Source organism: Mustelus asterias, chromosome 6, assembly GCF_964213995.1.
Source record: "Mustelus asterias chromosome 6, sMusAst1.hap1.1, whole genome shotgun sequence".
NCBI classification, from domain to species: Eukaryota; Metazoa; Chordata; class Chondrichthyes; order Carcharhiniformes; family Triakidae; genus Mustelus; species Mustelus asterias.
The window spans coordinates 43,579,250-43,607,030 of NC_135806.1; the positions used below are offsets into that span (position 1 = coordinate 43,579,250).

A 27,781-nucleotide genomic window follows, 5' to 3' on the forward strand; every position below is an offset into this window, starting at 1 on the left:
GATCAGGACTCGGCGACTCGCCCCAGCCGGTGGCAGGAGGCCTCCAGCTTCAGCAGAGGAGCCAAGCCGCCTGTCAGAGTGACAGCAACAACCCGGCTCTGGGCCACGGGGCTATGGACACAGCGACAGGAGGAGCCCGGGCAGCAGGTAAAGGGCACTGGCTCAGGCTGACTGGGAGGGGAGCTGGGACACTCTGCAACTTGTGGTGCCTTTCCAGAGAGCTGCTGTGGGGGTCCTGGCAGCAAGCAGCATGTGTGAGATATCCGGATATATAACTTGCTCCTGTGCTTTGAACACCATGGTCTGTATATTGTTCCAGACATAGCCCAGTATTAAAAGTGGATCTGTGGCAGAGATGAACATCTCCGTCTCGATCTCCAGGTTTGGCTGCTGTTCAGAATGCAGGCACTTTGGGAAAGCTTTGCTGAAGTGGGGCACTGGAGGGGAGGTGCAGGAGATAAAGAAAGCCTCCTTTCTGCATTTAGGAGGGAGAGGCACAGTCCTCTAAGAGGCAAACCTTACCTCTGAGGGGAGGTGCTGCAAGGGCTTCTGAGATATATCCACGTCTAAAGCAATAAGAATGACACCTTCAAAATAATAAAACGTCCGATTCTTCACAGGCGCATCATGAAACAAAGTATTACACCGAGCCATATAAGGAAATTTAAGGACAGATTACAAAAAAAACTTGGCCAAAGAGTTATTTAAAGGAGTGAAGCAAGAGGTGCAAGGTGGAGCTTGGGCTGAGTCTACTGGTGGTGATTAAAATCAGGATGCACAAGAGGCCAGCATTAGAGAAACCTCTGACGGTTATGAGCTTGGAGGAGACCAAAAGTGGGGAAGGGCTAGTGAAGTGAGGAATTTGAAAACAAAAATAAGAATTTTAAAATGCTTGATCAGGAGCCAATCTTCTTCAGCGAGTACAGGGGTGATAGGGGGACAGGACTTGGTACGAGTTAAGACATGGGTTTAAAAGCAGTTAACCACCTAGCTAAAGGAATAAAAACAGAAAATGCTGGAAATATCCCACAGTCAGGCAGCATCTGTGGAGAGAGAAATTGAGTTAACATTTCAGGACTTACCATCAGGTGTGATTTTCAGAATCTGCAAAACTTTTACTTACGTCCTGGCTAAAAGAGAGAGGTACCTGTAGACAAAGAATATTGTAGCACAATTAAAAACAGAATTCGCTTGTGTTTACCTCAGTCATTAGAAAAACAGAAGTTGATTTGCCTATCATTCTGTTAATGATAAAGAAACATCACATAAAATAGTGTCACTCAAATTAATCATGTATTAAACTGTCCAGTTATTGTAAGTGTTAAGGGTGTTTAGTCTCTAATTACAGTAGGGGGTTATGGGTTTTGCTCCTGGTGTACCACTTACAACTTATGAAGTGTTTCCTCATTTCTTGGGTGGACTGCTGGGTGAGACCCATTGCATCTCCAGGAAAAGTAATCCAGTTCATTATGTAGAGTGACACAAAACAGAACAAGTAGTGATCTGGAAGAGATTTGTGGCTTGGTCTACTCTACCACTTTGGCAAGATATGGTTTTACATCGATTTTGTCATGAGAAATAGGTCTTGAAAACCTGCCTTCAGAGATCTTCTCATTGAAGAAAGCAAACTGTCTGCATTTGCTTTTTTTTTATTTGAACTATCCATAACTTGTTACACCAGGAAACAGAAAATTAGGATTTGGAAGTTGTTTGCATAAAATAAAATTGCTTGGAATTTAATAGATTGTTTTATATTATAAAAAAAGATCAGAATTCCATCAATTCTTGGCCAGTATTAATTCTGTAACATTTTGCTTGTGACCGACTGTTCAGAACTGGTGGTTCATGCTGCTTGCCTTGTTTTGAATTCGATTAGTATGACTTTAGAAAATGTCTTGCCTGTCAGCTCTTCTTCAAGCTTCTGTTCTAAACACATTCACCTCTTCACGAAGATAATTTACATGTGACAGTTCCCTTTCTCAGTGATTTCTAGTGGGTGCAGTTATACTATTTTCCTGAAAAAGAAACTGCTCCCAGCCCAGAACTGACTCAGATTGTGCGTTGTTCTGCATTTACTTTGAGAATCCAAACTGAAATCATCTTTTGTACCCTGAAAGGCATCATACGATGACAGATGTTAATATAGCATGTCACTACAGTATACAATGATATATTGTGCTTTAGATACAACTATATAGCAAGTGTCTTGCTTACACTCTGGATCAAGATTCATTGTGGTTTGAGTTGCCTCTCCCGTATAATTTGAAATAAACAAGATTGGTTTAACTTGCACTTAATGTGACTCAGTGATCATTAAGTTGCTCACTCTAGATTTCTATGTCAAAAGCGGAACTACTGGTTTCAAAACAAAAGTTAGCTTGTTTTATAATAAAGGTTGGGATGGCTTCCCAGAACTTAGTAAGCATAGACAGCTGAGCCATACAGACCAATGGGGTCCCTGGTTTAACCTCCAGTATGTCCTAAGTTAATTCCCTCCATTGACGTTATGGTTGACTTTAGGAGTCCTGAATTAAGGATGGGAAAAATAGTAGGGTTTTGTTTTCTGGAACTGCACCCAACAAGAAGTCAATGTTTTTGTAAACAAAGAGAAACTGGGAGATGACTAGAAACTTAAGTGAGGTTTGACAATGAGTGAGTGTGTCTTGTCTTCGGAATGCTTGCTGTCTAACAAATGGGATCATTCCACAGCGCAGTGGAGACCTAAGGTCACAATTTACCCATCCAACCACATTGAAAGTATAATCTTCTCTCGAAAATGTAATTCAGATGCTCTCCTTATTCAATTCTTTTGCACCAAAGTCCCGCTTTTCTGTCATATTATTGGCCAATTCATGCTTTTTAAATGCATACATGACTTTGAATTGGTGCAGGCTGTCGTAGCAAGAGCTATTAGGTTTCAATTAATTATTTTTGCCATTCAACGTTTTTTGTTCCTGTCCTGGAATCATGCTGAGGTATAGCTACAAAGATGTTGTCCCGAGTTCCTTACCCAAACAGTTACACTTTTCACTTTGAACCGAGGTTTGCTTGATTGGTTGGCTTTGCAACGCCCAGAACAGCAGCAAGAACTTGAATTTGTATAATGCCTTTTGAGTAAAAAGAAATTGCAGAGAGCTTCATAGAAGCATAATCAGATAATAATTGGACGCTGGTTAAAAAAAAGTATGGGTTGCAGCAGGTGCGGAGTGCCCAAAAGTTTTGTCAGAGGTAGATTTTGCAATGACTGAATATAGAGGGAATTCTGGAATGTGTAGCATTCCAGTGGTGGGGCGAAGGGAGAGGAGATGCACAAGAGGTCAGGTGCAGACCGACGGAGAGCTATGGAGTTACTGGGATTGTGTGTGTGGTGTGTGTGCGCGTGTGTATGTATGTATGTGTGGGGGGGGGGGGGGGGGGCGGTGGAGGTGGAGGTGGAGCTGGGTGTAGTGCTGAAAGAGTTGGGAAAGGAAGAGGTGATGTCTTAAAGGAATTTGAATGCAGGGATGAGAATTTTATATTTGAAGCCTTGCTAGGACTGGGTGTGTGTAGGTCATGAAACATGGATGTGCAGAATCTCGTGTGCTTGAGTCTGGGCCTCAGATTTTTAGATGAGCTGAAGTTTGCAAAGCATAGATATAGGACACCATTTGGAGAGAATTAGAATATTACAGTCATAAGATTGCAATAAATAAGGGCGGGAGTAGGCCATTCAGCCTGCCCTGCCAATTAATAAGATCATAGCTGATCTGATGTGGCCTTAACTCCACTTTCCTGCAGGGTAATTGAATATTTTCAAGGCTGATTTGGATAGATTTTTGATAGACAAAAGAGTCAAAGGTTACAGAGATGGGGAGACAGACAGGAAAGTGAAGATGAGGCCACAACCAGATCAGCCACGATCTTATTGAATGGCAGGGCAGGCTTGAATGGCTCACTCCTTCTCCTAAGTCATATGTTCCACATTCCTGCCTGTTTCCCATTACCTTGTTGGTCAAATATCTGTCTAACTCAGCCCTGAATGCACTTAATGACTCTGCCTCCACTGCTCTTCGGGGAAGTGAATTCCAAAAATTTATGATCCTCCAGAGAAGAAATGCTTCCTCATCTCTCTTAAAGGGAGACACCTTATTTTGAAACTTTGCCCCCAGTTCTAAATTCCCCCACAAGGGGAAACATTCTCCCAAGGACATCCATCCTGTCAAGTTCCCTTGCAATCTTGTATGTTCCAATAAGATCAACTATCTAATTTTTCTAAACTGCAGTAAGTATCGCCCTCACCTGCTCAACCTTTCCTCATAAGATAACCCTTTCATCCCAGGAATCAGCTGAGTGAAACTTCTCTGAACTGCTTCCAATGCATTTATTTCTGTCCTTAAGTAAGAAGACTAAAATTGTACATTGTACCTCAGATGCGGCCTCATTAATGCCCTATGCAGCTGTAGCAAGCCTTCCCTACTTTTGTACTCCATTATCTTTACAATAAAGGTCAACACTCTATTTGCCTTCCTTACTGTTCCTGTATGCTAGAGTTTTGTGATTCACGTACAAGTACACCCAGGTCCTTTTGTACCACAGATTTCTGAAGGGTCCATTCACTTAAATAATGTTCTGACTTTCTATCCTTCCTGCCAAAATGGACAAGTTCACATTTTCCCACGTCCCACTCCATTTGACAAATTTCTGCCCACTTATTAAACTGTGTTCCTTTGCAGACACTTTGGCCAGAATTTTCCAGCCATTCTCCCCAACGGAATCTTCCAATCCCACCAATGGCAATCTCCCACCACCAGTTTTCCGGCATGGGGGGGGGGGGGGGGGGGGTTAATAGAATGGGAAGCCCCGTTGACAATGGTGGGATCTTCCTCTCATAATAAATGATAGTATTCCATTAGCCTTCTTGATTATATGCTGCACCTGCATATTGACTTTTGTGACTCAGACTAGAACACTTAGATCCCTCTGCACCGCAGAATTCTGCAGTAGTTCTCCATTTAACTAATACTTTTTTTATTCTTCCTGCCAAAGTGAACAACTTCACATTTTTCCACATTATACTCCCATCTGCCAGATTTTCACCCGCTCTCTCAACCTGAGTCTACAAACTCCTTATGTCGTTTTCACAACATACTTTCCACCTATCTCTGTGTCTACCTATCTTTGTGTCATCTGCAAGTTTAGCTACCATGCCTTCGTTCCCTATCATGAGTCATTGATGTAAATTGTAAAAACTTGAGGCCACAGCACAGACCCCTATGGGACTCCACTCATCAAATCCTGTCAATCATACCACGACCCATTTATGCATGTGCTCTGGAGCTAAAGTTGGCAGTATTTGTGATGGAGTGGATATGGAAGGGAAAGTTGAACTCTGGGTCAAACAGTTCACAGATTGTGTACAGGTTGGTTTGGTCTGAGACAGTGCAAGGGAGAGGACGAAATCAATGGCAAGGCTACAGCATTTGTGATGTAGGTGAAAGATAAGGAGTTTGGTCTTCCCAATATTTAACTGGAGAAAATTGTGTCTCACTCAAGACTGCATGTCGGATAAATGTGGAAGCTGACCCCACATCTGTAGATGGTGTCGCCAAGTGATTGCATGTTTTTGAGGAAGGGACAAGGATTCAAGGATAGATCATTGAGGTATTCCAGCAGTAATGATGTGGGAGTAGGACAGAGATGGTTTGGCTAAGATTTGGGAGTTAAGAATGGAGTCAAGCAAGGCAGTCCCAGTGATCTGGGCAATTAATTCAAAGGTGTTAGGGGACAATTATGTATTTGAGGATTGTAGAGAGATTATAGAGGGGAGAAGTATCTAAGTCTCTGCCCTGGGGTACTAAATAATCAGTTATTCAACAAGACACCACCTGAGCGACAGGACTTCAGTAAATTACAATTCCCTTTAGCTTTACCTTTAAGATGTAAAGAAAGCATAAAATATTAAACTTTTTCAGTTATTTGTTTGTAATACTTCAAATTATTGACTGGTACGTGATGTTAGATCTCTCCCCACAGCTCATTCACTATTGGTCACCCTTTATCTTAGTTTTCTTAGATTCACTGCTACATATATATTTAAAGTGGTCAGCCCCATATCCAATCAAGCATGGAATTCAGATGGGCCAAACCACTACCCAATTAACCAGGCATAGATTGATCCTAGCCAGTATGTAAGGCTCAGGAAGCTTCCTTGGCATCCAGGGTGGCTTTTCCAAACATGAAATAACTTTTATTTGGTTTGAGACACTTTTTTCCCCCCATTTCACACCCGGGGGTTAGGCAAATGAAATGAAGCTGGAGGGATTTGGAATGCAGATCTCCCACTCACCTGATGAAGGAGCAGCGCTCCGAAAGCTGGTGGCGTTTGCTACCAAATAAACCTGTTGGACTTTAACCTGGTGTTGTTAGACTCCTTACAGGATTTGGAATAGCAGGTGAGGGCCATGGGCAGAACTAGATTGTATAATGGGTACTACTGCCAGATCCATTTGCTGCCTACTTTCATCCAGAGAGTGTTCTATATATTTCAGTTTCTTATTCATCTTTTTCTGAAAGAACTGTTGAGTGTGTCAGTTTTTGATTTAAATTGAGTCGGTGTTTATTGATTTAAAAGGACCATGGGAAAATGGTATACGCAGTTGCTGTAAGTCCTAAATGAAAGGAAATCATTTTTACAAACTAACCAGTCATGTACGTTGTAACAGTGTCAGGAATGTTCTATACTTTAGTATGGGAAATGCTATGCAACTTCTAGGCTAGATAATTTGCTCCAAGTATCAAAATTATTTCTTTTTTCAGTTCCCTGAAATGTTTTGAATGAGAGTGAGCATTCTCAGTCTGATTTCACGTTTAATCTCTGGTGTTACTATTAAACAGAAATCCTCCAGAGTTGGTGCCATTAATATGGATGGAAATAAATCTTCATGCAGGTTCTTGTTACTTATATTTAAAATGTATTAACTAATAAAGTAGCAAACTTTCGTTGATTAGCCATGATTTTATTAATTGGTAGAGGGGGCTTGAGGGGCTGAGTGGCCTACCCCTGTTCCTAATTCCTAGGTTTGTATATTGTTTTCCATCTCAAAAGCGTATCCCGAGTCATTCTGCTACTGCCAGTCCCTGACTCCCTACATTGCAATAGTGATTATGTTTCAGGTAATAGGCTGTGAAGGATTGTAAGACAGCGTGAGGTCATAAAAGGCATTATATAAAAGCCAGTTCTTTCTCCTCTTTTTACTTAGTTACCTCCATGCAAGTTGCTGTTAATCAGGTTAATGGATAATGTTTTTGCATATCTAAACTCCTGAAGTATTTCCAATAGGCACTGTTTCATTTGTTACTTCAACATACATCTATCTACAGGCCAGCCACCAAGATGAGTATGAGGAGCAGTATGGTTTTGTAGTCTGACCCAGTCAATGATGCCAAGTCCAACAATACAAACTCAGATTTAGTGAGGTTTGAGCAGCCTTAGAATTGACGCAACACAATGGGAGGATTAAAAAAGTGAGGAATCTGTAATGAGCTGGTGGGTAAAGGGAATTAGCACTAAGCTAGTTGCACCAGGCCACTGCCCAGTTTGTGCTGAGTTGGCTGATTTTGGTCTGTGTAGTGGCAGGGAGTGCTACAGTCAGCCCAGTGATCTCAATAGAAGAAAAATTGGCCAGACTGCCCATTTCTAATAACTCAATAACAGCTTACATTTATATAGCATCACCAAAACAGTAAATCAAAGGGCTTCATGGGAGTGTGATCACACAAAAATTGACACCGAGCTGAAGGAGGAGATATTAGGACAGGTGACCAGAAAGCTTGGTCAGAGAGGTATGTCTTAAAAGTTCATCTGAAAAGTGCTGTGGAGAGGGAAAGACATTTGAGGAAAGAGTTCCAGTGCTTGGGGCATAGATAGTTCAAAGCACAGCTGCCTGTGCTGGGGGGAGGGATTCACAAGTGGCCAGATTGGGAGGAATGCATAGTTCTCAGTGACTGCGAGAGCCGGAGGAGGTTACAGTTAGGGAGGGATGAGTCCATGCAATGCTGTGCTTCTTTATTCCACAAACTTGATAGAGAGCTAATTGAAATGGATGAGACTTCTGAAGATTTTAATTGTTTCAAATGCTTCTCCTTCATAAAGTCACTGCTGATGTCAAGTGAACAAAAAGTTGAAATCTGCGTGAGATCCCGTTATTTACAGATCTGGTGCTGAATCACAAATGTCTTTGTGACAAATAGAAACATGCAATCATTATGCAGGAGCCATGTTTAAAATTGTATGGAAGTGCTTAAGTAAATGGCTTAATATGGAGAGAATATGTGCTCTATCCAACTGCTGTTGTTCTAGATTGCTTTACTGTTCCGTGAGTACATATACAGTCAGCTTTTGTCCACATAACTAGTCAGCAAGTGAAGAAAATACGAATATGGTCTTAAAATTTATTTTTGGATGAAAGATTATGCATAAAAAAAGACAGAATTACTATAGGCGCTTGTCTTTCAGATGTTCAGTTCAAGGGGAAGCAAAGATTTCTTAACTGGATCAATAGATCAAGAAACAAAGGAACAGGCAGTGTGCTTTCTTCAATGAGTATGGCCAGTGATGAAACTACATTGTCCAAATTTTAACAAAACCTATCTCCAGATTTTGTATGTATTTTGACAATGACAATATTTGTATATGTTTCACAATGATGTTGTGTAAGATAGGTATGAAGATATCCAAGGTTAAGAATCAAGATTCTATATATATAATTAATTTGTAGAAATGCCATTAAAGTTGTGCCGTCTTTTGGGAATGTGAATGTGAGAATATTTGCGGAGTGTGCTCACTATTTACCGTTAAAAGTGTGTTAGTATGAATGAACATCCAGGGAAGAAAACAAAATATTTAGTGGATTGACCACCTCATTTTCTAGTATGCAACATAGTTGTGCGCGATCTTAATGATGCTTAATGTTTATGATGGTTATAATTGTTACATAAAAATAAGTATTCTAGGCCTGAAATCTGATGAAGATATTTTGTGATGTTTTGGTATTTTGAGGCTGGACCAGTATTCTGTGGGTCCTCTGATATTGACTTGCTGTAAACTGAGAGTGCGGCTCTTGCTTGTGTCATCATTAAAAGGTTTTTGGTGACGGATGATTTGCAGAAGACCTTACAGAATGGGCTGCATCTGTAGTCCCCATTCTTAAGCCGAACAGGTTGGTCCATTTCTGTGGGAACTATAAACTGACAGTCAATCAGGTTTCCAAACTTGATAGGTACCCCATGTCCTGAATCGAAGACCTGTACGCTAAGTTACGAGGTGGCTAGATGTTCTCCAAGTTGGACATGAGCTATGCCAATCTTCAGCTTGAATTGGATGAGTCTTCCTGAAAATATGGACGATCAACATGCACCAGGGACTGCAAGTATACTCACTTGCCCTTCAGGGTTTCATCAACGTGAGCCATATTCCAAAGAGTTTAGGAGAACATACTCTAAGGGCTACCCAAAGCAGCAGTGTACTTGGATGATGTCGTGGTCAATGGCTATGGAACAAGAGCATCTGGCAAACTTAGAAGTCTTGCAGAGATTCTAAAGAGCTCGAGTATGCTTGAAGAGCGAAAAATGCATCTTTCAAGTGACTGAAGTGACCTATTTAGACTAATGGCCAAGGTTTACACCCAGTAGAGGATGAGATGAAGGCCATCAAGGAAGTATCAACTCCATAGAACACCACAGAGTTAAAATCCTTCCTGGACTTAGTAAATGATTACAGAAAATGTATCCCAAATTTGGCTTCCATGTTGGCCCTCTTGCATACCCTACTACGAAAATACCAAAAGTGGTCCTGGGAAGTGTCACAGGTGGAGGCTTTTGACAAAGTTAAATGACAGCTACTGTCATCTAACTATTGGCCCATTTTGATCCCAAGAAAGAACTTGTTTTGACCTGCAACATTTCTCCATATGGGGTTGGGGCTGTACTTTCACATCGCTGGAAATACAGGACGGAAAAGCCCATCAGATATGCACCCAGGACCCTTTTGGATACCAAGCAGAGGTATTTTCAGATCGAGAAAGAGGACTTGGCAGTCGTATTTGGTGTGAAAATATTCTATCAATACGTCTTTGACAGATGTTTCATCATAGTTATCGTGGTCGGTAACGATGATGAAACATCTGCCATAGATGTATTGGCACTTTTTAAAGAAGATAAGGCAATCCCCCACCCCTCCCCCCTCCCCACCCCCCCCCCCCAACCCCCACCCCTATCCCCTCCCCACCCCCTTACCCCCCCATCCCACCCCCAACCCCTCCACCAACCACATTGCCTCTGCCTGGGTACAGTGTTTGGCCTTGTTCCTTGTGGCCTACGAAGATCTTCTAGAACTCCGCCCTGGAACCTGGATAGCCAACGCTAACGTGCTCAGTTGCCTCCCATTGTCCACAAGCCTGGCTACTTTACCAGCATTGGAAGAGGTCGTGTTGATTCTCAGTTCTTTGGAGACTGCTGGTGTCCGGAAGGCAAATTAAGGCCTGGACACAAAAGGATCCAATCTGGTCTAAAATAAGGCATATGAACCTACATGGTGGATTCTGAACACAACACTCAGAAGAAATGAAATCCTATCTGGCTAAGAAAGATGAGCTCAGTAGAGGATGGGACTATTCATTGAGGGTCCCAAGTGCTTGTCTCTCATCCAGGGCGGCGTCCGATACTAACAGAACTACATAATGGAGTTTCTAAGATGACAACACTGGCTAGGAGCTATGTCTGGTGGCCCACCAGACATCACAGCATTAAAGCGTTGCGACATATGCCAAGAAATTCAAAACCTCCCGCCTTACATCCACGAGAGTGACCTGGCCATGGTATACATGCATGTGGACTTTGCTGGGTCCTTTAGGGTTCCATGTTTTTAATCATGATAGAGGCACACTTCAAGTGGTCGGAAGTGCACCGCATGGGCTCCACAGCCTCTCATGCTATGATCAAGAAATTACGACAAAGTTTCTGCACGTACAGAATACCAGAAGTCTTGGTTTCTGACAATGACAACTTTGTGCTTCCCAATGGTTTCCGACACATCCGAACAGCATCTTATCACCCATCATCAAATGGATTGGCAGAACGGATGATGCAAACTTTCAAAAAATGTCATGAAAAAGCAACTGGCATAGACACAGACCTAAGGAGTGAGGGATGTTATGTTGGCTATGAAGGGCACAAAGGATCATCAGCATATGATAAAAAAGGCAAATGGAATGTTGACATTTGCTGCAAAAGGATTGGAGTATAAAAGTAGAGAAGTATTGTTGCAATTGTATAAGGTGTTGGTGAGACCACGTCTGGAGTATTGTGCCCAGTTTTGGTCTCCTTTTAAGGAAGGATTTGGAGGGATTGGAGGCAGTTCAGAGGAGGTTTACCAGATTGATTCTGGGGATGAAAGGGTTGACGAATGAGGAAAGATTAAACAGTTTGGGCTTATACTCACTGGAGTTTAGAAGGATGAGAGGGGATCTGATCGAGGTATATATAATTCTAAAAGGGATTGGTAGAGTAAACGTAGATCAAATGTTTCCCCTTATTGGGCAATCTGGAACAAGAGGTCACAGGTATAAGTTGCGAGGCGGTAGATTTATAACTGAGATGAGGAGGAACTACTTCTCGCAGAGGGTGGTGAATTTGTGGAACTTACTGCCCCGTAGCACGCTGGAGTCTGAATCATTAAATGGTTTCAAGAAGGAGATAGATATATTTCTGATTTAAGAAAATGGATTAAAGGGACATAGGGAGGATGGATAGGGAGCGGTAGGGAGGTGGATTTGAGACCAGGGAGAGATCAGCCATGATCTGACTGGATGGTGGAGCAGGTTCAAAGGGCTGAATTTGCCTACTTGTGCTCTTAATTCCAATGTTCCTATGTTCAATAAATCTCCCCTTGGGCTTGGAGGAGTATGAACTCCCTTATTGAACAAGTGGACTCCTGTCTAATGGGAAATGAGCAGCCCCTTGTTTCAATCCTGACCTGTATTGTGAAGGGCTCCAGGTATTGACTTGCATTCAGTAAGCCGTGAGTGCAGTTTTTTCTTATGTTATCATTAAAGGATTTTTAGTGATGGAAGACTGGCCTTGGTGGAATTATTACACTCTTCCTATCCTTATCCTGTGGCACAGTCATTCCCAGTTCCTCATCCTAAATATTATCTCTCAAAATGGTAGAGAAACCAGAGATTCCTTTGTTTTTATTTGGCTATGGGGATGTGGGCATTGCTGATTGCCCTCCATTTCATAGGGCATTTGAGAGATAACCACATTGCTGTGGATCTGGAGTTGCATGTAGGCCAGACTGGGTAAGGATGGCAGATTTCCTTCCCTAAAGGACATTAGTGAACCCAATTTTTTTACGACATTCAATTCATTGTCATTTGTTTCCAGATTTTTATCTATTGAATTCCATTTTCACCAAATCCATGGTGGGATTTGAACCTGGGTCCCTGGACCTTGTCCAGGGTCTCTGGATTACTTGTCTAGTGACAAGATCACGACCTGCCTCCTCTTCAACATCAAAGCTGTTTCACAGCACCTCAATCGAAAACAGTCTTTCTGTGGAGTAACATCAATGAATAGGACTCCAACACAATGCTCCATCGTGGGAATTGACTGGAAATGGATTTTGTTCTGGCCTCAATACAGATTGCTAAAAAAGCATATTCTGCTGGTTTGCTATTCACCTTCTGCACAAGTGACAGAGGCACAGGGTTAATGCTGAAAACGTGGCATTGCAGCTCTCTGTTTCCACACCTTGTGTTCTATACCTTCCAGTTCCTGTTACCTTTCCCACTCTTGCCCCATCAGGTGAAAACCAAACAGCTGCTGCTCATCACAGCCTGACCCAACAAAAATCGCCTATTCCAAATAAGAGGCCCAAGGTTTAAAAAGAAATGAAGAGGTAGTCACTGTTTTCTCCCAGTGAGCATCCTGTTGCCTTTCTTTATTTGGAAGGACTATACTGCTGCATTTTTGGGTCCCCTGTCATTTGGTGGCCCTGTGTATTCCATTGTAAATCTGCCCCAGCTCATGTGAGGACTGGATCTGGCCCACATAATATCATTGCAGCCAAATGACCTGTTACTACTTGTTGTCAAGGCACACAAATGGTAAATGGCCACAAGAGCAAAGTGTCAGAAGGCTGCTGGAGCCTGTGAAACTTTGCACTGGGGTTAAATAGAGAAAATTAGCACAAAAGTGTAATTTATGTATTTTATCGAATAACTTTCACATGTTATATGGTGTGCACAGCTAGCATCCGACTAAATGAGTGTTTGTGGCATATTTGCAACTTGCACATTCCTACATTACATTTCTCAGAATAGTAATCCTTCCAAGCTCACAGTTGTAATTCTTGTGTGTATACTTAATTCCACAAACTTTCATTTATGAATTGTAAAATTCTTAAGTTTGACAGAAAAAACTTCTTTTAGTTTATAAACTGTACAACAGAATATTTTCACTGTTAAAATGCAAAGCTTTATTGCTCACAGCCTGCAATCCTCTCTATGCAGTAACTGAATCACTGTACCCTGATCTGGACTGGAACAAAGCAATAAAAATCTAATTTGTTCAAAGGCACATTTTCTTGCTGCTCTCAAGTCTAGGTAGCAACTCTTCTCTTGCTGCCAGTGGCTTTACCCTTAATCCGCCTTCATCTGTCCATGTTCTTTCCTCATTATCTCCTTTAACCTCAAATAGTACCTCCACATCTTTGCTGCCCAAACTGCCTCCAAGCCATTTTAGTTTCTTGTATTCTGAACCTTGGACTTCAACATTAAGTTTATCTAAGATTTGAACACTCTTACTGTCTGGGAAGATTCTGTAATCACCTGCCTCACAGCCTCAATAGGATAGAAGGAAAACCTTGCCAGTTGATGGATATTTTTGATTCTTGCCTCTGGTCTTTAACATCGTCTCTATCAATGTGTCACTTTTCTACTTATCACCATCACGATCAGTACTTTGAACATTACTGTCTGTCTCAGTTTTAAGTTTGCTGTCCTATAGATTGCTTCTGCCTACATCAACACTGTTGAAATCAAGACTCCTTGCATGATTTTCTACTGCAACCCATTCTTTGCCGTGAATTCTGAACTATGAAACTCCTTACGTCTTTCAATTTTTCCTTCTGTGTTTAACATTTAAGGTTGATGTTATCAGAATGCAATAAAAAAGGACATTCATTCCAATTTGGGAGAGGGTGTAAAAAGCAAACAATTTATATTTGGTTTGAACACAAACTTGATGGAAAAACATGGCATATTGTTCATTTGCAGCTGTGTGTGTAATTCAGGTCACGTTGATTGAAAATGCCTTACTATGGATGTTCTCGTCTCAGAAACAAGTTGGGATGAGGGATAAAGGAGTCCATTGGCATTGCTAAATGCTGGAGAATTCTACTGTTATCCATGTTGCCAAAACTATTGCAGAAAATTTCTGGAGATTTTAAAAATATAATTTCTATGATTTCATTACACGATTAGCCGTCAGTGTCACATGATTAGCCACTGAAGCGTGAGGTATCAAATTATTTAGCATTTTGTTTCTTTATGATCCTTTCATCTCGGATATTTAAACTTGGCAGTCTAACTAAAGTGATGATTTACTGTCTGTCGCAAGTTGCATACCAGCCTGTTCTGTACAAATGTGCATGCATTGCCTAGTACACATCTCGTGTGTAAATTGAAAGAAAAATATATTGTAGAACAGAAAGTGCTGGAAAAACTTAGGAGTACTGGCAGCATCTGTGGGCAGAGAGTTTATGGTTTGAGTGCAGTATGACTCATAGATGCTGCCAGACCTGCTGAGTTTTTCCAGCACTTTCTGTTTAAGTGCACAAACTTTTCTATTCATGAACTGAACCAGTCAAGCTTCCTGCGTCACTCTCACAGGTACAACACTTCACATTTCTTCAGGTCTGTGGCAGCCCTTTGTGTGTGTGTTGGTGTGTGGCGGGGGAGCATTTTTACACTCTTGGCTTATGCCATGTACCTCCTGATGTAACTGAGAATTTCTCAACATTTTGAGCAAAGACCTTAATGAACACAAATTTAAAACCAAAACTATACCGGAAGTCTAAAGTTAAAATTAAAGATCTACCAAAAGTGCATAATTCTGATAGTGTTTGAATTTCTTTTTTTGAGAAAGTTTGCATTTTGGGTGTGCACCTTTTCGTCAAAAATGAAGATGTGAGCTTATAGGGCTAAACAAAACAATAGTGTTGGGGGAATGTAGATGCCAAGAAATACTTAATGGGGTTGAGTGGCTAGGATCAACATTTTCTTTGAAAAGAGATTAAATACTGGTGGACAAAATTTATTTCAGAGTGTAGAGGTATAAAAGAACAAAAATGTCAGATTAGAAATAAAATGGAACCTACTAGAAATGAGCAGCAGGACTGTCACTCGAACATAGGAAAACCAGGCCAATGTGATAAGTCTATTTTGTTCTTGTGTCTTTTCTGCCACCAGTTTGTCATAAGCCTCAAGATTTGCTAGTCCTTTTCTGACCACAGGTGTGGTAACCTTTGATCTATTAGATACTGAGAACAGCCTGATTATCAACTTAATAAATAGGTTTTTCATTTTAAATCAGTGATTTAGTCGACTTCAGTAAGAATATTTTGTGTCATTTAATTCAGATTTTAAAAAAATACGTGTAAGCTAAAATTAGAATGCTGATTTGCAACGCTCATGTAAGTAGGATTCTTAAGTGATTAAAAGGGACAAGTCTGGCAATCTTGCTACAATACATTGCAATGGTCATGTGATTTTGTTGACTTCAATCTGTTCTCCAAGGATGCCCTAATGAAGGTGTTGAAAAGCTCAGATTTAGGGCGAGAATATCAATGCAATAAGTTGAGGATCATAAAGGTTTCTGGGAATTGTACTGAGGTAAGTTGCAGAAAACATCGATTATTAATACTGTACTGACAGCTATGCATTTCTTGTTTGTATTCAATGACTGAAATGTGATCCATGCTGACGATTGCTATCAGTTTACATGTAGCATCATTTTTATCCAAGAAAGCTCCTGTATACTTCACTTAAACCAAATATGAAAAATTTATATATTCATATGCTTGTGTAGATGGGGCATTTACTGTCTTAACGCTATTGAAAATTCACATGCTTGAGAAATATTTCTGTAGGTTGAATGAGTGTATGAATTTGGCTTAAATCATCCTTAGTTACACAGTAGGCTCATACAGGTCGTTTGATCTTTTGAAAAGCAATGATTGGTTTCATAACTTGGGAGACTTTGAAAGGTTTTTACTTGCTATGCCCGAGTCTTTAAGGTAATTTAAAGTTACTATTCCAACCTACTATAATTTTCCAGTTGTGATTCATCATGCTTTTTAAAAAAAAACTGAAGGCTGGAAATCTGACAATCAGAATTCTAGCATTCGGTCCATTGTGCGTGCACTGGCTCATTGAAAGACCTATCCAATGAGTCCCTCACCCCTGCTTTCTCCCCATAGCCCTGAAAATGTTTCCTTTTTTAAAACTTTTATATTCAATTCCCAGTTGCAAATCGCTATTAAATCTGTCTCTACCACCTCTTCAGGGTAATCGTGACTCGCTGCATGTAATAAATTCTCTTCATCTTACCTTTGACTCTTCTTTCAATGACCAATCTGAGAAAACTCCATGAGTACAAGATCATCCACAGAAACATAGAAACTAGAAGCAGGAGTAGGCCATTCGGCCCTTTGAGCCTGCTCCGCCATTCATTTTGATTATAGCTGATCAAATTCAATATCCTGATTCCCCCCTCCACCCTCCCATTTCCCTTCATCCCTTTAGCCCCAAGAGCTATATCTAACTTCTTATTGAAATCAGACAATGTTTTGGCCTCAACTACATTTGGAGGTAGTGAATTCCACAAATTCACCATCCTCTGGGTGAAGAAATTTATCCTCACCTCAGTTCTAAAAGGTTTACCCCTTATCCTCAAACTATGACCCCTAGTTCTGGACTCCCCCACCACTGGGAGAATTCTTTCTGAATTTACCCTGTCTAACCCTGTTAGAATTTTATAAGTTTCTATGAGATCCCCTCTCACTCTTCTAAACCCCAGTGACTATAATCCTAACTGACTTAGTCTCTCCTCATACGATGGACCTGCTATCCCAAGAATCAGCCTGGTAAACCTTCGCTGTACTCCCTCTCTTACATGGACATCCTTCCTCAGATAAGGACACCAAAACTGCACACAATATTCCAGGTGTGGCCTCACCAACGCCCCATACAATTGCAGCAAAACGTCCCTATCCCTATACTCAAATCCTCTCGCTATGAAGGTCAACATACCATTTGCCTTCTTTACTGCCTGCTGTACTTGCGCGCTTACTTTCAGTGACTGATGCACGAGCTCCCAAGGTCTCATTGAGATCCACCTCTCTCAAGTAATAATGTCTTCCTATTATTGCTACCAAAGTGGATAACCTCACATTCATCCACATTATACTGCATCTGCCATGCACATGCCCACACACTCAGCCTATCCAAATCATGCTGAAGCATCTTTGCATTCTCCTCACAGCTCACCCTCCCACCCAACTTTGTATTATCTCCAAATTTGCAGATGATACTTTCAGTTCCTTCTTCCAAATCACTAATATATAATGTGAACAGTTGAGGTCCTAGCACAGATCACTGCAGAACCCCACTAGTCACTGCCTGCCAATCAGAAAAAGATCAATTAATGCCAATTCTTTGCTTCCTATCTGCTAACCAGCTTTCTATTCATCTCAAGACATTACCTGCAATCCCACGTGCTTTAACTTTACATCATAGTCTGTTATGTGAGACCATGTTGAAAGCCTTCTGAAAGTCTAAATAAACCACATCCACTGGTTCTCCTCTGCCAACTCTACTAGTTACATCCTCAAAAAAAGTCCAATAAATTTGTCAAGCATGAATCTATCCAGACTTGGACAGATATTTCTGTTAAATCTCTGTGGCGACTAGGGGATTTTCACAGTAACTTCATTGCAGTGTTCATTTAAGACTACTTGTGGCACTAATTAAAAAAAACTGACTGAGCATATGAACAAAGTTCCAAAATAGCTCTCACACACCCTGGCTAATTTCTTGCTGTGCATTCAACTACAAAGAAAAACAGCAAACATAGGAAGTTCTAACCAATTTAAAATTATTAGTATAAAGTGGCAGCAGAAATTCAAGTACCTAGACAACACAATCAATTGATTCATTTTCTTTCTAGTCTGTACAGACTTTTATAATTTTGTTTACAAAGTTTATTTAAATTTGCAAAGAGATGCCTGTACACAGGACATGCAAATTCATTTAATACATAATGAAATAACACCTGGTATCTTCGAAGTTCAAATTGCACTCTTGTGCAGTTTTTTTTTGTAATTCATAGTGTGCAGTTATACCGCATGGAGAGTGTCCAGAGTGAATTACTCAACGTAATTCTGGAGTGGAATTTTGGGGGGTTGGGTTGGGGAGGGGAGGGGGGGGGGGGGGAGGGGGGAGGTGGATAGTAGAAACTGCATTTGATATTGTCTGCAGTTATGTTGTATGAAAAATAGAAACAGGAGTAGAGCCTGCTCCACTGTTCAGTACGATCATCCAACTCAATAGCCTGATCCCACCTTCCCCCACACAGCCTTTGATCCCCTTCACCCCAAGAGCTATATCTAACCGCTTCTTGAAAACATACAATGTTTTGGCCTCAACTGCTTTCTGTGGTAGTGAATCCCACAGGCTTACCACTCTCTGGGTGAAGAAATTTCTTCATCTCAGTCCTAAAAGGTTTACCCCATATCCTTAGATTATTGGAAACATCCTTCCTGTATCTGTCCTGTCTATCCTTCTAGAATTTTGTAGGTTTCTATGAAATACCCCCTTCATTCTTCTAAACTCTGGCGAATATAAACCTAACCGACTCAATCTTTCCTCATGTGTCAGTCCCACCATCCCAGAAGTGCCCACTTACTCGGCTTGTCCAAATCACACTGAAGCAACTCTGCATCCTCCTCTCGGCTCACCCTCCCCACCCAGCTCTGTCTCATCTGCAAATTTGGAGATATTACATTTAGTTCCCTCATTTAAATCATTAATATAAATTGTGAATAGCTGGGGTCTGAGCACCGATCACTGCGGTAACCCACTAGTCACTGTCTGCCATTCGGAAAATTACCAGTTTATTCCTACTCTTTGTTTCCAGTCTGCCAACCAGTTTCCTATCCACATCAATATACTACTCCCAATCCCATGTGCTTTAATTTTACATGCTAATCGCCCATGTGGGACTTCATTGAAAACCTTCTGAAAGTCCAAATAAATCACATCTACTGGCTCCCCCTCATCATGGTGGCACAGTGGTTAGCACTGCTGCCTCACAGTGCCAGGGACCCAGGTTTGATTCCCGGCCTGGGTCGCTGTGTGTGTGGAATCTCCCCGTGTCTGCATGGGGTTCCTCCAGGTGCTCTGGTTTTCTCAGTCCAAAAGACGTGCTGGTTAGGTGCATTGGCCATGCTAAATTCTCCCTCAGTGTACCCAAACGAGCACTGAAGTGTGACGACTAAGGGATTTTCACAGTGGCTTCATTGCTGTGCTAATGTAAGCCTACTTGTGACACTAATAAACTTTAAAATTCAAGTCTACTAGTTACATCCTCAAAGAATTTCAGTAGATTTGTTAAGTATGATTTTCCTTTTGTAAATCCATGTTGACTTTGTCTGATTCGGTCACTGTTTTCCAAGTACCCCTGCTTAGATATCTTAGATAATGAAGTCTAGAATTTTCCCCACTACCAACGTCAGGCTGGCTGGTCTAGAATTCCCCGTTTTCTCTCTACTTCACTTTTAAATTAGTGGGGTTACATTAGCTACCTTCTAATTTGTAGGAACTGTTGCAGAGTTTATAGAATCTTGGAAGGTGACCACCAATGCATCCACTATTTCTCCAGCCACTTTCTTAAGTACTCTGGGATGTCTCACTCTCTCTCTATTTTCCCTTGCAAGTTATGATTTCACTATCTTTCCAGTTTTACTTCTGAGCCAGACAGGAATAAACAATTGTGGCATTTCACTCACGTGCTCTTTGAATGTTTGCCATTGCCTATCCACCGTCATTCCTTTAAGTAATGTTTCCTAATCCATCATAGCCAACTCACACCTCATATTATCGTAATCTCCTTTATTGTGATTCAGAACCCTTGTCTCAGAATCAACTACATCACTCTCCATCTTGATGAAAAATTCTATCATATTGTCACTCGTCTCCAAGGGGTCTGGACTATATTGCCAAATATTCCTCCCTCATTTAGCAATACCCAGTCTAGGATATTCTGTTCCCTTGTTGATTCCTCACTGTATTGGTCAAAAAAAACCATCACATATACATTCCAGGAATTCCTGCTTTACAGTAGTGTGACTAATTTGATTTGTCCAGTCTATATGCAGATACAGTCACCCATAATTACAGATGTTTCTTTATCACATGCATCTCTGATTTTCTGCAAAAAGCACTTCTTTCCTATCTGCAACAAATTCCCACTGTCTCCCAAATTCCCAACTCACTCTGGCTGTTTCTCATTCAGGATGAGGTCTCTCCCACTGATCATGTGCTCTCAATAGTCCCATTCTTAAATAGAACTCGGGTGAGTTGAGATGACACACACGAGTTAAGCTTCAATAGTAATTAACACTTATTGAGATCCTAATCAGCCTTCAGGTGATTGACAGTTGACTGTCACTCAGTCAGCTGACTCAGCTGAAAGCAAAATACTGCAGATGCTGGAATCTGAAACAAAAACAGAAATTGCTGGAAAAATCTCAGCAGGTCTGACAGTATCTGTGGGGAGAGAATAGAGCCAATGTTTCAAGTCTGGATGACCCTTTGTCAGAGCTGAGTCAGCTACCTTGTCAAACTTTTAACTAGACTACTGAACATAGAAAATTTAAAGAGAAGGACTTACCAGTTCAATTCCCACTGTGTTCCAAATTCTTGATATCCACACTCACTCTGGCTGTGTCTCACTCAGGATGAGGTCTCTTCCACTGCTCATGCATAAAATTCACTGCAGTAATTGAATCATAATTACATATCTAGAATTTACAGCACAGAAACAGTTGGCCCAATATTTATATTCTATATGCGCCCCCTCCACCTTTGCATCACTATTTCCTTTGATTCCTTTTTAGCTTCTTAACATGCAAGTTGCCTCAATTACTCCATGTGGCAGCAAATTCCACATTTTCACCACTCTGATTAATGAAGATTCTCCTGGAGTCTGTATAGTGATTATCATACTTATTGTCCTGGTTTTGGACATCCCATATATGAAAACATCTTTTCCACATCAGTTCTATTGAACACCTTCACAATTTTAAAGACTTCCATCAAGTCATTTCTCAGTCTTTTTCTCGAGAAAGGAGTCTCAGCCGTTTCAGTCTTTCTTCACAGTTGTACACTCAGTTCTGGTATCAACTTTGTAAATTTATTTTGCACTTTCTTCAGTGCTCTATAACTATGGGTTGTTTGAACATACCTTGGTATCTGAACGAAAAAAAAAGCTCAGTATGAAAGTTAATTTTTGGAAATGCTTCCTTTATTCTAAGATCAGTAATAGTTGGGTGATCATTGCCATCAGGATTTTGAAGCTTTTTTTGATGCAGGGAACTGTGAATTGAAGCAAACAAGCCTGGAATCAACTGTGAAGATCAAAAACTCACCTTTACTTTCTAGTATAGCTCTGAAGAACTTGCTTCTATAAATGCCCTTGGCCATCTGTCCATTTACTTATGTGTAACTGAGACCGGCTGAACAGCTGTTAATAACTTTTTTCATAAATGGACTGTCTCAAAAATTAGCCCATCGAATTCAAGGCTACCTGAACATTAGAAATATCTTTTAAGAAGCTGGAAGCTTGTAATTGAACTGTAGCAATCACCACTAATTCAGGCAGTGCTTAAACATAAAAGGTATGTGCAAACAATGCTGTACAACCAACCTAGCTGTCTGAAGTTCCTTTCTGCTTTGTTGTCTGCTTCAGTTTTCCTGACTCTATTATCATAATGGTGCTGAGAATTATTTTTGAAGAAATGTCTGTCTCTGATACTGGTTCATGCTTATGTACACAGTACAGAAATCCACCTCCATTTGTTCAACCATTATGTTTCAACACTGCTTCAGTCGATGGAAGGCAATAGATTGAATTCAAGTGAGAAACTGCTCAATAAAGCATGCATCACCTTTTGAGTAAAAGTTTTTAAACTTATGTTGTAAATTTGCCTTTCACGGATTTCTCCTTTGGCCCTACTGGCCTAACTAGTTTGTAATATTCCAGGTTTACCTATTTTACATTTGCCTCCTGACCACTTTTTTGATTAGACGGTATAGTGTGAGTTTCCCTAAACTCTTGTAGCTCAGCACATCAGCCTTGTTCTTTTCTCTGAACAGGTAGACATGGGACAGAATTTCATGCTCCCCCAGGTGGGTTCTGAGGCGGGGGTGGGGGAGTGTAAAATCATAAAATTGAATGGACGGGATTCCGCTGGGAACCCATCCACCCAAACCTAGATGCAACTTCACACTTGGGCAGACAAGATCTTGGGCAGGAAACCTGTCCATTTATCTATTATCCTGCCTGGCCTTAATTTTTAGCCTGGCAGGCGTGGATAGGTTGGGAAAATGACATTTAAACTTTTCCCCATCTCAAGCGGGAAGGGGGGCTGAGCCTCACTCTGAAGGCCCTCTCAGGGATGGGGCACCCTTCCCGTTGGGTGCTGGAGCTCCAGGACCCCCTACCCTCTCACTTGGCCTACTCCACCCGGTTCCATGATCATCCCCCACCACCCTGGGCGTTCCCTACCCTCCTGTTCCAGAAACAAAACAGTAAAAGGATTCCATCTAAATGCTAAACTATTCTCAGTAATGTTTGTGTGCAGTGTTTCCTGTTATTTCTTACCATAGCAAGAACTTTGTTAGTCTGAGCTGCAACTCTGGAAACTTCCAAGCTGACTCTGGTTCAAACAGTTATATCTTGATTATCCCAAGAACATTTATTGGGCTTGCCTGGATTTGAACAGTTGTTTGTCATTCACATAACTGAACAAATCACAGTCTGCTTTTTTAAAAAAATAGATTTACTTCCTCCTCAAGCCTTTTGTGTAGCTCATAGCATTTGTAACAAGTTAAGTTTGGCAAAAGCTTCTGACCAGCACTTTTTTTAACTCCTCACTACTGACTGAATTTAAAGCACGTTCCAGAGAACTAAAAGAATGCAAATTACCTGAATTGAACTTGGTAGAATCCCTACAGTGCAGAAGGAGGTCATTTGGCCCATCAAGTCTGCACTGATTCTTTGAAAGAGCATCTTACCTAGACACGTCCCCTGCCCTATCCCTGTAACCCTGCGCATTTACCCTGGTTAATCCCCCTAACCTACACATCTTTTGGACACTAAGGGGCAATTGTCCCTGGTTTCAAATTCTTGTTGCAGTGGAAACAGTTTCTCATTATTTACTGGTATCAAAACTATTCGTAATTTAGAACATCAAAAAGATAGCTGAGGAAATTGTGGAGGTATTGGTGGTGATCTTTCAGGAATCACTGGAGGCAGGGAGGGTCCCAGAGGACTGGAAAGTAGCTAATGTAACACCGCTGTTTAAGAAGGGAGGGAGGCAGCAGAAGGGAAATTATAGGCCGGTTAGCCCGAGTTCGGTCATTGGCAAGATTTTAGAGTCCATTATTAAAGATGAGATCCTGGAGTACTTGGAAGTGCATGATAAGATAGGACTGAGTCAGCATGGCTTTGTCAAAGGGAGGTCATGTCTGACAAATCTGTTAGAGTTCTTTGAGGAGGTAATAAGGAAGTTAGATAAAGGAGAACTAGTGGATGTGATTTATTTAGATTTCCAAAAGGCCTTTGACAAGGTGCCGCATAGAAGACTGTTAAATAAGTTAAGAGCAAGGTCCTGGCATGGATAGAGGATTGGCTGACTGGCAGAATGCAGAGAGGGGGGATAAAGAGGTCTTTCTCAGCTTGGCAGCTGGTGATTAGTGGTGTGCCTCAGGGGTCGGTGTTGGGACCACAACTTTTCACAATATACATTAACGATTTGGAAGGAGGAACAGAAGGCACTGTTGCTAAGTTTGCAGATGATACAAAGATATGTAGAGTGACAGGTGACATTGAGGAAGCAGGGGGGCTGTAGAAGGACTTGGGCAGGTTTGGAGAGTGGGCAAAGAAGTGGCAGATGGAATACAATGTGGAAAAGTGTGAGGTTATGCACTTTGGAAGGAGGAATGGAGGCATAGACTATTTTCTAAATGGAGAAATGTTTAGGAAATCAGAAGCACAAAGGGACCTGAGAGTCCTTGTTCAAGATTCTCTTAAGGTTAACATGCAGGTTCAGTCGGTAATTAGTTAGGCAAATGCAATGTTAGCATTCATGTTGAGAGGGCTAGAATTCAAGAACAGAGATGTACTTCTGAGGCTGTATAAGGCTCTGGTCAGACCCCATTTGGAGTATTGTGAGCAGTTTTGGGCCCCATATTTAAGGAAGGATGTGCTGGCCTTGGAAAGGGTCCAGAGGAGGTTCACAAGAATGATCCCTGGAATGAAGAGCTTGTCGTATGAGGAACAGCTGAGGATTCTGGGTCTGTACTCGTTCGAGTTTAGAAGGATGATGGGGGATTTTATTGAAACTTACAGGATACTGTGAGGCCTGAATAGAGTGGATGTGGAGAGGATGTTTCCACTAGGAAAAACTAGAACCAGACGGCACAACCTCAGACTAAAGGAACGATCCTTTGAAACAGAGATGAGGAGGAATTTCTTCAGCCAGAGAGTGGCGAATCTGTGGAACTCTTTGCCGCAGAAGGCTATGGAGGCCAAGTCATTGAGTGTCTTTAAGACAGAGATAGATAGGTTCTTGATTAATAAGGGGATCAGGGGTTATGGGGAAAAGACAGGAGAATGGGGATGAGAAAAATATCAGCCATGACTAAATGGGAGAGCAGACGCGATGGGCAGAGTGGCCTAATTCTGCTCCTATGTCTTACGGCCTTATGGTCTTGTGTTCTAAGAAGAGAATGATCACTAGCTTTAGTCTGTTTACTTAAGTAAAGTCTCATCATGGTATCAAAATAAGGAAATGGAAAAAGGCTGAATAATTATTTTTCCTCTCAGGTCAGCATGCCAGACATCCCAGGGAACTTATTATCGAGTTAGGAACAGGGACTCAACAAAATTAGCATAAGCAAGATAACAGCAATGAAGAAATTAATGGTACTGAAGAATGATGCACCAATGATCTTCCAAAGTTCTCTATTTGATCCTTTTAATTGGAAAATTGCATGTCACTCTGCTATTTAGGAAAGGTCGTACAGTAAGAAGTTTAACAACAGGTTAAAGTCCAACAGGTTTATTTGGTAGCAAAAGCCACACAAGCTTTCGGAGCCTTAAGCCCCTTCTTCAGGCGAGTGGGAATTCTGTTCACAAACAGGGCATATAAAGACACAAACTCAATTTACATGAATAACGGTTGGAATGCGAATACTTAGAGCTAATCAAGTCTTTAAGATACAAACAATGTGAGTGGAGAGAGCATCAAGACAGGCTAAAGAGATGTGTATTGTCTCCAGACAGGACAGCCAGTGAGACTCTGCAGGTCTAGGCAAGCTGTGGGGATTACAAATAGTGTGACATGAACCCAGTATCCCGGTTGAGCCCGTCCTCATGTGTGCGGAACTTGGCTATCAGTTTCTGCTCAGCTACTCTGCACCGTCGTGTGTCGTGAGGGTCGCCTTGGAGAACGCTTACCCGAATATCAGAGGCCGAATGCCCGTGACACCTCTTTAGCCTGTCTTGATGCTCTCTCCACTCACATTGTCTTAATCATTGTCTCACATTGTCTCTCCACTCACATTATCTTAATCAGCGGTCACGGGCATTCGGCCTCTGATATTCGGGTAAGCGTTCTCCAGGGCGGCCTTCACGACACACGATGGCGCAGAGTCGCTGAGCAGAAACTGATAACCAAGTTCCGCACACATGAGGACGGTCTCAACCGGGATACTGGGTTCATGTCACACTATTTGTAATCCCCACAGCTTGCCTAGACCTGCAGAGTCTCACTGGCTGTCCTGTCTGGAGACAATACACATCTCTTTAGCCTGTCTTGATGCTCTCTCCACTCACATTGTTTGTATATTAAAGACTTGATTAGCTGTAAGTATTCACATTCCAACCATTATTCATGTAAATTGAGTTTGTGTCTTTTTATGCCCTATTTGTGAACAGAATTCCCACTCACCAGAAGAAGGGGCTTAGAGCTCCGAAAGCTTGTGTGGCCTTTGCTACCAAATAAACCTGTTGGACTTTAACCTGGTGTTGTTAAACTTCTTACTGTGTTTACCCCAGTCCAACGCCGGCATCTCCACATTTAGGAAAGGTGACAGAGGGAACCCGGAGAATTGCAGACCGTGTGACCTAATCTCTGTAGTCACCAAGTTACTAGTGTCTATAATTAAGGTAAGATTGAACATGTTTAACATTTTCAGCTGATCAGAGAGAGCAAGCATGGATTTGTAAAGGATAATCATGTCTGATGAACCTGAATCTTTTTGAAGAGGTGACTAAAGTGATAGACAAGGGAATGTCTACAAATGTTATTTATCTGGGCTTCCAGAAGGCACTTGATAAAGTCCCTTTACATGAGACTGTTAGCTAACGGTCTAAGCTTATGGAATTGAAGGCAAACTATTGACCAGGTTAGAAAATTGGATGAATGGCAGGAGACCGACTAAGAATGTGGCAATTGGTGTCCTGCAAGTATCCATGTTGGGGCCTCAGCTATTTACCATATTCACAAAAGGCTTACGTACTGTGAGAGCCACATATCCAAATTTTCCAATGGCACAAAAATAGGCATCATTGCAAACAGTGTAGATGGAAGGATAAAGTTATTAATGAATGAAATGAATGGGCAAAACAGTGGCATATGTGACATCATCCACTTGGACATAAAAAGGGCGGAACAGGGTAGGTTCTAATTGATGAATGCTAGAAACAATAGAGCTTGAGAGACTTGGGAGTCCAGCTACTCCGATCAAGAAAATAGCGTGTACAAATACGAAAATAATAAAAAAGGCTGATGTAGTGCAGGCTTTTATATCTAGAGGACTGTATTGCAAGGGATTATAAGTCATACTCCAGCTATACAACACCTTGGTCAGACCAAACTGGTAGCACTGTGAGCTGCACAGCACACCTAAGGAAGGATATATTGGCCTTGGAAGGATTGCAGCAAAAATTAACCAATATAATTCTTGGACTACTCCATCTCAGCCTCCTCCTGAGGTCCTCAGCATCAAACATGTTGATCTTCAGCCAATTTGATTTACTCTGTAATATAACGTAATGGCTGAAGGAACTGAGTATTGTGAAGGCTAAAGGCCCTGGCCACATTCTGGCTGTAGTACTGAAGACTTGTGCTTCATGCCCCTTGCCAAGCTGTTCTATTATAGCTACAATACTGGCATCTAGCTGGCAATGTGGAAAATCGCCCAGATCTGTCCAGTCCACAAAAAGACAGTAAGAAGTTTAACAACACCAGGTTAAAGTCCAACAGGTTTATTTGGTAGCAAAAGCCACAAGCTTTCGGAGCGCTGCTCCTTCGTCAAGCGAGTGGGAATTCTGTTCACAAACAGGGCATATAAAGACACAAACTCAATTTACAGAATAATGGTTGGAATGTGAATAC

The 27,781-nt window shown here is 41.4% G+C and overlaps 1 protein-coding gene across 2 annotated transcripts in view; it reads left to right on the forward strand.

Annotated features, from left to right (window-relative positions):
• Positions 1–6: 6 nt before the first annotated feature.
• LOC144494833 (E3 ubiquitin-protein ligase RNF38) overlaps positions 7–27,781 on the forward strand; it is a 195,147-nt gene continuing 167,372 nt past the window's right edge. For both annotated transcript variants that reach the window (XM_078214235.1, XM_078214236.1), the window contains exon 1: positions 7–147. In XM_078214235.1, the coding sequence (XP_078070361.1) occupies positions 114–147 (34 nt within the window). In that variant the 5' untranslated portion in view covers positions 7–113. The remainder of the gene's footprint in view (positions 148–27,781) is intronic.